General features: G+C 31.6%; 1 protein-coding gene across 1 annotated transcript; it reads right to left on the bottom strand.

Moving 5' to 3' along the window:
* Positions 1-1,574: 1,574 nt before the first annotated feature.
* On the bottom strand, positions 1,575-6,783 carry LOC132728811 (heat shock 70 kDa protein 12A-like). The gene is made up of 4 exons (XM_060714482.1): positions 6,565-6,783; positions 3,367-3,523; positions 3,038-3,172; positions 1,575-2,696 (listed from the first exon to the last, which is right to left on the bottom strand). Exons 1-4 carry the CDS (start codon positions 6,781-6,783, stop codon positions 1,768-1,770), a joined length of 1,440 nt encoding a protein of 479 aa, XP_060570465.1. The 3' UTR covers positions 1,575-1,767.
* Between the last annotated feature and the right edge of the window lie 4,678 nt (positions 6,784-11,461).

Raw genomic sequence — 11,461 nt, 5'->3', positions numbered from 1 at the left:
ACTACCAATTGTACTATGTACATTCTAGTGGTCAGTGTAAAACGAAACCATTTTTAGAAATTTTGTAATGATAGAAAATTTGGACGGTTACAATTTGGAATTTCAAGAGATAACTTTGTGGCTTTCCACGAACAATATATGTTACTGTTTATAATATCCATTTGTTAACGTCATGATAACATGCAATATGTTATATATTAGTTGTGGTATTCCATTAAAGAAGGACCATTAAACAATTAAAGGTGATATTGTGTTCGTTATTCAGTCTACCTTCACTGAAACAAACTTTAGCGCATATAAGTACACTTTGGATGATTATCCCCGTGTCCTTTACAAAAGGAAGCTACAAATTTCAAAGTGCGCAGAGATTAAGTAGTAAAGAGCACTGTTAAACAATTTTTGGGCCTAAGCGTTAGATACAGTTTAGTTGTGTTTGGAATTAAATTGAAATCAAATAAAAAGTTATAGGATCTTAATATCTAAATAAAAAAAGATCTTCAAACAGTATAAAACCGTCGATAAGAAGGTCCCATTTGGATTTTTGTCAGTTGATTTAACGCCGATTGTACCAAATATTTTGGCCGTATCTGGGCAGTAGATCCGCCTAAATAGCTTAATAATGAACCAGTATTTACAAATTTCTCCGCCAACGATCATTTAATAATTCGATAATATCCCGTGTGTATGTTGATTATTTAGCTTCGACTTTATGTCTTAAGAGAAATAAACACTGCTGATACTAATTGTATTGTTAATCTCTCAAATTACAGAATCGTTCCAATTTTTATATCACTAGATACTCGAACGAGTACAATACAATTATATAAATGTACGGGTAGCGATCGGAGTTCCCAAGACTAATGTCGAAATATAATATTACTTTTTCAAGGTCATAATTTTAACCAAATGAAAATGAACTCGTGCAGTTTGAACAGATTCTATACTGTTGGTAGCTCATTTTTGTATTTTGATAATTACACTCCATTGGACTGTTCTTTCTTCAAAGCAGTACAGATCCTTTACACAAATTCAAGTGGTTACATTTAAGTAAAAATCGTTCTAAAGCTATTACAACAGAAACTATGGTTTTTGTGTTATTTTGCTTTTATTCACAACAATACTTAATACTTGATTAAATAAATGAGTAGATATTTTGTGTAAGTGTACTCTCCTGGTTAATACATACATAATATAAGTCTTTTAAAGAAAGCAAATGCTGTTACCAAAATGGAAATGTTGACTTAAAATGTAAGCATACACACTATCACATATGAAAATGTTGAATACAATTCAATCATACTAATGGAAAAAAATCATTCAGACACAAATTCCTAAAAGACTAGCAATTTAAGAGTTAAAATGATCATAGAAGTTTGTATAATCATGTAGAACATACATGTTTTTTAACCATTCAGTGCACTTTCTAACTTACAAGTATGATAATAAGAGTTATTATATAATAGATAGTAAGACTAATAGATCTTACTATATCAAGTGAATACAAATACCATCAAAACACTATCGTCCACGACAGAAAATGAACGCAATGTTTTACAAAATTAAGATATATATATAATATACAAAAAGCAATCTTTAGATATATAATGAAAGGATTGTGATAGTAACGCAATGTGCTTCAAGCAATAAAACAAAACAAATATAATGCTACATGTATCCATTATATATGATTACTCTTACTCCCAAACAAATTAAACTATAAAAAGTATATATGTCTGTTTTAGTGTTCTGATTTAGTTTGGTTATATTCTATCCCAGGAAATCGACAGATTTTAGCATCATTTCACCGGACTCCTTGTCAACGACTTTTACAACAATCTCGGTTCCTCCACAAATAAAACTTATTCCAAATTCATGGTTTCTTCCAGAGCTTGTGTCAGAAATAGGCACCCTTAATTGCCCAATAAGACTGCATCCGTCTTCGGTTGTAAACTGTGGATTAGTTGAAGTGGATGCATACACATTGAAGCCAATAGCAGTCTGATCATCGGTAATAGGTGTGCATATTTTTTTTGGTTGTTCTTCATCTACCTTGACAGACTGTCCTGCTTTAACAAGAGTTATAAAGATATCATAACATCTTAAGTCACCATTTTCATCCTTTTCAACTCTTCCTTTAGGATGATTGCAACTATCACTGTACGTATGAGTTGTTTCATACCCATATGTATACTTGCATATCCTCTCAGTTATTGTTGTAGGTTTGTGACCAAATATGACAGCTCCTTTTAAGACTGCTAAGTCTGCTTCGTTTGGAACGATTACTTGTAGATGTTTGAATGTGGACTTTACATACTTTTGCAACACCGATGATTCAGAAAATCCACCAACCATAAGAATGGCAGCACAACCATCAACTGAAGATTCCGTCAACAGATTGTCAACATAACTGTTTATTTCGCGAACGGTTGGTTCAAAAAACTCATTGAAAATGTCACTATCGAGTCTCAACTTATCTGGTAAAACCTTGACTTTGCTTTCATATCCGGACTGTGGTAATAAGTCCTTTAAATCGTTTTTTCTGAATTTTTTACATAACTTAAAAAGGTAAGTAGACAAACGGATAGTCACGAATCCTGTAGGAGGAACAGGTTTGCGTTTTTTGCTTTCAAATTCACGAAAAATGAAAATGTAGTCCTCTAAATGTTGACTTTTGAATTCTGAGATGACAACCGGTCCTGTAATACGATTGATATTTGAAAACCTGACATTTGACATTTCATTGCTATTATATTGAAATGGTACAGTACAAACTAAAACATATCTAAGTTCATACAACGATGAAGTCTTAATTAAAAGAAGTCTGAGTTTACACCATCAAAACTTTTTCCAAATTTAAAGTTAGTTTAAAAAATTATTTATTTTATTTTCATTTGCACGATAAAGGCATAAAACAAATTTTACGGATAGTGTAGGAAGCTTAAAAAGCTTTTGTGAAAACTGTCTCACTAGAATGTACAGTTACTGTTACATATTCACTTCTTATGTGGACGTTATAATTTAGAAAATAGCTACCTACCCACAATACTTGATAGAAACGCTTCAAATGCTTCATCTACTTTGGTTCCTCCCAATGCACCACCGCTTGCTTTATAGAGTTCTTTCAAATTTCCATTGTCAGTTACTTCATGTACAGTCATGTCAACTGTTCCTCCTGTTTAAATAACCAAAAAAATCCTTTACTCTTAAAAAAGAAAATTAACAGGCATATTACTATCATTCTAAGAAAATATAAATGATTTTTCTTACAGGTCTAGAGAAGGTAATACATGTATGCAAATGTTTATAAAACTAGAAAACTGTTGGTTTAAGCGTTTTCTTTGTTAGAAATACATTTAAGAAGAATACCTCCTGCGTCAAGGACAAGATACTTTGTTCCTGATGAAAACTGGGAAATGGATTCAACTTCTTGCTTGGTATTCTTTGAGACCGGAAGATGACGACAAAAAATAGATGCGGCTTCTGGTTCAAGACATAACCTAAGGTTCTTTCCTGGAATCCCAGCCTATAAAAGCAAAGTTTAATTAGACTGGATGAATATTCAATCAGCTTAGATTCGTTACATAATTATAGCATAAAAAGAAAATTTGCAAAATGGTAACAACTACATGTATATAAATATATTTCAATTAAGATTAGGCTGTAACAGTTTGCGACTCTATAAGGACAGTGATTGCATAGAGAATATGAAAAGTTCCCTTTTGTAGTAGAGGTTCGAATTCAATGAACGGATTCAAAGTATAAGTACTGAAATACTCTTGAATCTATAATTCTCAGTTAAAATTGTTACTGTCACTGCCTCTATTATTGAGTGATAGTCGTAAACGCATGATAACCCGCGTTCAAAAAAAAACCCAACCTTTTTTATGAGCATAGTCCATATTACAGTAGTCATGATCTCACTAGGATAGTTAAAGATCATGTCCCTCCTCCACGACGAGGACATGTCGGGACGTCGGAGGAGGTTTTTTCTTTTGCTTTTTTAAATTTTCTTTTTTAATATTTTTGATACTGTATTTTGTTATTCAATAAGGTATTCAGTATCTCGTGTATGACCCATTAACCCGAATGCATGCAAGACAACTTTGACTCATTGACATAAAGTTTGCAGCAATTGACTGTTGTGGAGTAATATTCCATTCTTGCACTAAGGCTTGTTGGAGTAATGCTTAATTTTGTGAAGGTGGTACACGTGCATAGACTCTGTGCCTATAATCGTCCTATACATGCTCTATCGGTGACATGTCGGATGGCATCGCTGGCCAGTCTAGCACATTAATTTGAGTTTTCTGAAGAAAGACAGCTATATGAGCGGGAGCATTGTCCTGTTGAAATTCATACTGACAATTTCTGAAATGTTATCTAGTAAATACAACAGGTCGGTTGTGATTTACCATGCGTTTTCGACTAAAAAGTCAACAATAGAGGGAATGACAGTAACAAACTTTTAACTGAAAATTTTATAAACATGTGTCCTCAAGTATGCAAAATATTATAAAAATCGAATATGCTATTCCTATAAATAGAAAAAGCCCAACTGATGCGTTTTCAAAGTCTGTCTGTGTAGTGTAGTGTAGTTCAATCGCTTTGGTTATAAAAACAATGAACGTTGATGTGTAATATCCTTTCACTTTCATATACGGTCACTCCAGTACGGGTTAAGACTCAGTCCGTTGTAGTCTTAAGAAGTTCTTTAAAATTTTGAGTTTGAGTAAATTTAAAGTTAACCATTTCAAGTAATCTCTTGTGTGACTGTAAATATTTTAAGTATAATTTCTAAAATTGTGTAAATAAAATGTAATTTCTTAGTACTTTAAAAATTGTTTTTGTGTATCTTGCAGGACCTCATTTCTGGGTGAAAGTTTTCAGTGCTATGCACCAGAATTTACCGAAATTGCTATTTGGATGATTTTATAGTGGTAACACAATTGAAGGGGTCAGTGCAAGATGGTACCTAACGTTATTTAACATTATTTTGAGAAAAAGGTCATTTTATGAAATTTTAGTTTTAATTGAAATATTTTAAAATTAATTCACTAATAAGTAATGTTATTAATAAAAAGAACATTTGAAACCAAAGTTGTATGTTTTACACCATTTTTAACCATTTTATTGAAAGAAAAGTTATTTTTATCAAATGTGCTTATGCAAAAACGGTTCTAAATCCTATGGAGTTAGGACCTTTGTAACTTTTAAAACAATTGCATAAAGTATTTGAGCTTAAAATTTACATATCTTTCAACTTTTCAATCAACTAAAAGGTTATCATATAACCCCTTATGTATTTGCACATTAATATTAAGCTTAAAAAAACTTAAGGCGTATCAAACAATTCATCAATTGTATAAATTGTATTTGTTACACATCCATTAGTTGATAAATTGATGAATATTTGATTGATTGATTAACTAATTGATTAATTGACTGGCTACAGGAAACAAAAACAAATGAGTTTTAAACATATATTCTTCATAGAAAGAAACAAAACTTTAACATTCATGCCAGTTCAAATATAAAAGAACCTATCTTACGAATAAAAGTTTTGTTTTTAATAATTCAGAATATAATTGCATGTATTTCAAAAATATCGTGTGCAGGAACTGTTACAAACGTATTTTCACTAGACCACTACATTTAAATAACCTAAGTTACAAATATTATAAAATACATCAGCTTTAGCTGTATAGTTTCAATATCTCAGAATATGGTCTCGAAAAATCAAACAAAAGCTACCAGAACATGCCTTTGTCGCTAAAATGTACAATATTTAATACAATTAACATTAACTACCTAAAGCAGCCTAAATGCTCAAATTTAAACATTTCCTCTTAAACAATAAATATTTTGGTGATATACATGTATAGAAAAACTCTAAACAATATTTTTAAGACTTAAATGTCTTCATGCAAAATTTTAAAAAGGGATGATATGGTATATGTGCAACAAAGGTTCTATCTCCATGAACACAAAATTCACATAATAATATTTGTAATAATTTTTATACAAATGAACATTTCTGCAAATTAATTTGACAAAACATAGAAGAAAACATTGTTGTTGTAAATTTCCATGCACATTTTGACATAAAATCAAAATATAATCACATTTTCATATATTTTTTTTTGCCTCAAAACAAGAAAAAGTGGATAGATTTAATGTAACAAAGGTCTCAACTCCACCTCTGGAGTTAGGACCTTTGTAAAGTTCCTCCAAGAACCATTTTTACCTTAAAAACAAAGAAATGAGTAACAAAGGGAGGTCATTCTAATTCCAAATAACGTTCCTTAAATCACAAAGGTCCCAACTCAATTTCATCCAAAATTGTAGTTAGGTACCTTGTTGCACTGACCCCTTCAATTGAAATCTGCCGAAAAATTCCAGGGACCAATGTACTATTTTGTTGTGCTAAATTAAATTTGATAGTATTGTTGTTAAAAGTTATAGCCATCAGTTTCCTGTACCGGATATGTTGGGTAATTTAGCCTTAAATGTGATGGATTTACTATAGGACAAATAGGGCGAAAAACCATTGGGCCAACTCCATACCTGTTGTGCTGCCTCCCTCATAAACTGTTTAGCTGCATCGTTCCATATTGCTGGAACAGTCAGAACCCAGCCAATTTCAGACACATTAAATATGTCAACAATCTGATTGCTTAGAGTATCAACAATTTCCTTTCTTAAGTACTCAATAGATAGCGAGAAAACTGTCATTGCCGGAAGTTTTTTACCAGTCTCATCTTCTAGTGTATCACGTCTTGTCATCCCCTTATATGAGAGAGAAAAAGACAATTATTTTCTAAAAAATTGAAACATAGCTCTGCTGTTTTGTAAAACGAAACCCTTTTTCGATAATTGATTTTTAAACATCCATTTTCAGTTTCCGAACTAGTAGACGGGGGACTATGATAACCGCCTACATATCTCACATACGTATGTGAAATGGCAAACGATGTGTTGAAATATATACTGGGACAAAGATAAGATTACAAACTTTTCATTGGTGTAAAAATATATAATCGGACATTAAATCGCAACACACTAGCGGTTTAAAAACGGGTAAATTTGTTTTGTTTTAGCAGTAGAGATTTTCAAGAAAAACAACTCGCATTTTTCACTCGATATTCCTCGTCTTTTTACGTAGTTCATAATGAGACTGTAAATGAGTGTATTTTCAACATAACCAGCTGGATATATTTTTCTTTCACATGATTTGATGTCTTTGCTTTGATTCCACTCAATATAAATCACAAATTGCAATTTTCAGCCCTTTCGTCAGTCTTCCGACAAAATTGTACGACACAGAACGGATACCGTTTTTGGTATCGTCTTGTCATCCCCTTATATGAGAGAGAATAAGACAATTATTTTCTAAAAATTTGAAATATAGTTCTGCTTTTTTGTAAAACGAAACCCTTTTTCGATAATTAATTTTTATACACCCATCATCTTAACTTACGCTAAGAAACTTATCATGTTAACAATGAAAATTCAACGCTGGGAGTTGTTGACAAGTTATTTTCCCAATATCTCAAGTAAAATCCCACCTAAAACAATTACATTATTTCTTTAATGATAATTATGGTTTGAGAAACCGAAAGTACAAAATGCCAACCTATTGACATTTAATCGGATATGTTTATAATTAGTTGTACATCACTGGGCATATTTAAATTCAAAATGGTTGCCAGACATATTTTCAATCAAAATTGTACCGAAATCGACTATATTTTCATTTGGATGACAAATATATACATAAGTTAATTTTACCACTCTCTGTTTCTGTTACATCTGAAACGACGTGGTAAAACTACTTTCGCACCGTATTGTTACTGAGGTTATTATAAATAATATCCGAGGGTGTTTCTATTGTATTAATTACTATATGAATTACTGAAAAACTTATTGAGAGTAAAGTCTAGAAAATACGGGATCAAATGATTAACTTTGTCCTTGGTGAGGGGAAATTTGAAAAATGGCGTTGGTCAAAATAAAAAAATAACTAAAAAAAGAAAAACTCTCAAAACTAAAAGTTAATGTTATTCTATTTCTATTATAATTAAGTCATGGCCACCATAACGGGCACTATAAGGAACTACAAAATCGACAATATAAGTCAGATATATGTCGTAAAGGACACCTGCTTGCGAAAATTAAACAAACTTTACCGCACAGTAAATGAGTTTTGGCCACTTTTATAAATGTTAAGTTTAAAATGCAAAAAATATCACAATTATTCATTATTGGGTATTTTTGAAAAGATACTTGGCCAGAGTAAACCTGCTTTTATTTGCATAGATTATTTCGTTGTTTTTTTTTTGAATACATAGATATATGTTGGCTCAGCAGTTGTATAATAATGACATAAAGTACAGTACGTGTCCAAATGTTTCTAAGACAAATGTTAAACTGTCTTGTATCGGTATTTTCACCTCATTATTATATTAACATATCCATGTACACATTAATATGTGCTTCATTAATATGCAAGGATATATGTATGGGCATCATGAAATTCAAACCAATTGAACACATAAATAACCAAACATGTATAATATCACGAACATTAACATAATATTCTGAGAGACTAGAAAAGTTCAGTGGTATTTTCATACACATTAGTATAATTGATCGTGATATAATTCGGTAATTTCGATATCATGGACAAAAAATGTAATTTAAATTACAGTTATTTCTTACGTTTATTATGCTTAGCTCTAGAGCATTTTATTTTATGAAATTTGAAAGCCGTGCTAACTGCTGTGTAATGTTTAATGTTTATTGGGGAAGCACGGTCACAGGTCCGAGAAATTTGACAAGAAACTTTGTTTCCGAACCTCATGTAGATTAAAAAGAAATGCGTTGCAGAGAGATTCTTAAGATTATTTTACTAATTATAGAATGGCCGATGAGAATCCCTGATTTGAGTCCGTGGTTTTAAAAGGACCAAAGGACATGCTATCTATATTCGGTTTTTCTGTGTATGTTTTATAGGAAGTCAGACGGACTCCGTTCCAAAAAATGACATTTTATATGTCAAAAAAAAGCTTTACACACAATTTCTGTCATAATTTTGGCAACTAAAAGCTCTATGGTCTTTATGGTCTTTATTATCTTTACTATAAAAGAAAAGATTAAAAGAAATAAAAACAGTATTTGTCTTTTTCGTCTGAACTGTTTCCCTCAATCGCATTCAACGATTTTCAAAAAAGAAAAACAATGTGGGTTAGCCCTGCATTTCACGGGAAAATACACATATCATATGAAATTTATAAACATTCACTTATAAATTCATATTCACGATTCGTATATGATTTCGATATCAATGATTCCTAATTATGTAAAAAGTATGTAACTATGTAATTATGTAACAAGCATGCAGTAAAACTTTTCACTCGTTTGCGAAAGTTATTAAATAGCAATCGAATATGTTCAAATATCCTTTATAAGTTTGAGAAAGTGTTTCGTTTTGTCTCAGTCTATGCAGATGGATGAACAGATGCGTGCTCGCGTACATATGTACGTTTGAAGTTTAAATGTGGCATTCATGTTTAAAGAATAGTATACCTTTTCTTTAAAAAGCATCATTTTAAACCGTTTGAAGAAGAACCATTGGTGTTGTTCCTTCTTCTCACATATTTCAGCATATCTGTCCTCAGCTTCGTAACCGAAAGAATGTGTCGTTTTTCCATCAGAATTTATAAGAATGCACGTTGGAACTGAAACCAGTAGTTTTGATTGGGCATCATTAAAAAAATTAAAATAAACTCTACAAATGTCTTTTTTTAAAATTTTTCAAGGACTTTTGTTTGAGAATAATGTTTGTCATTTGACTCAGAATAATTACATTGAGATTTTGATTTATAATGAAATTATAAATTATTATTATTAAATAATAATAATAACTTATATTTAAATGCAGGCGGGCGGTCTAGCGGGCGGCGTCCAATTTCGTTCGGAGCATATCTCCTGCACACATGTAGAAACTTCATAGAAACGCCAACTTCTAGTTCAAAGGTCACAGTCACACTTAGAACGCATTGAAAGACGCTTGTTCGGAGCATTATCTCTACATGCATAGTGGGATTTCAATATAAATTGTCACAAATGTTCACCATTGCTATGCGTGCATTGAGTGTGGCGTGCAAAATTCAAGTGCCTGTGGTCAAGGTCACACATAGGGTCAAAGCTCAGATAAAAATATTATAATGTGTATTCGGACCATTTAGTCATCAATTATTCACGGATTGTAACACAAATGATAACTATCATGAATACAAGTGTGACTTAAACTCAATCAAACCGAGTCTGCAATTTGTATGTAATTTTGTTGCGATTAATGCTTCCGAGGGATCACTTTCTTTCCAGATTTTTATACTTCACAACAGCAGGTGTCAAGTGCTGTGTGGCAGCTGTAAAAAATTGCCCCGTACTTCACTTCAGTGTTGTTATATTTTTCTGGTCCTTCGGGATCATTGATGCCAGCACTATTAAGTGTTGATAATTGAGTACCGCTCAAACGGTGATAGGGGGCGTGAGGGATGTTGCACATATTCATTATCCATTATGTACAGACTCAATCAAACCGAGTCTGCACTTCTTATGTAATTTCGTTGTGATTAATGCTTCCGAAGGATCAATTTCTTTCCAGATTTATGTAAATGAGGTTAATATTTGCAAGGTCAAGGTCACTAGAGATGATAAAATATCCAGATAGTGTCCGCATATTGCCCGTTTTCCTATATGAATATCCATAATTCTTACATCTCTGTCAAAGGCCGTTATGACGGGCGTATTTTGAGAGTTTTTGCTTGCTCGATAAATGAAAACATATCTAAAAAGATCAAATATATATATCATGCTCTAGATTACCTTTTCATTTTAACAATCTTTATAAGCATGATGTTAAATAAGTTTAAATCATTTGTTCTCTATAAAAGTTTTTTTTGATGTAACCATTGTTTATTCTTGCAATTAAAACAATTTGTAAAATGTGTTATGCATGCAATGTATTTATTTATACAAACGTGATAATGAAAAAAAAAAAAAAAAAAGCATAAATGATGATGTCGCCGCCGCCGCCGCCGCCGACGACAATAACAACAACAACAACAACAACAACAACAAAAATATAATTCATATTACCACGGATTTATATTACATATTTATTGTAATATAAATCCGTGATATTACTGTATTGGAACAGATTTGTAAATAACTACGTATAAAAAATATAAAGGATTGAAAAAGACTTGACCTAAGTATGGTTTTATCAGAAAGAAACATTATAATTACGGTTTTAGAAATAATCCAAAAATGTGATATTTAAACTTGCCCTTATTTTATTTTTCCATTTTATGTTGATAATAACATATATGAGCATGCACATTAGGCTTTTTAAAGCAATGGATTCCACGTATTTTGACTGGCTGCGAGAAAGAAA

Source organism: Ruditapes philippinarum, unplaced genomic scaffold (assembly GCF_026571515.1).
Source record: "Ruditapes philippinarum isolate M1 unplaced genomic scaffold, ASM2657151v2 ctg2434_1_1_1_1, whole genome shotgun sequence".
Lineage (NCBI taxonomy): Eukaryota > Metazoa > Mollusca > Bivalvia > Venerida > Veneridae > Ruditapes > Ruditapes philippinarum.
This window is presented reverse-complemented; position numbering and strand designations above follow the sequence as displayed.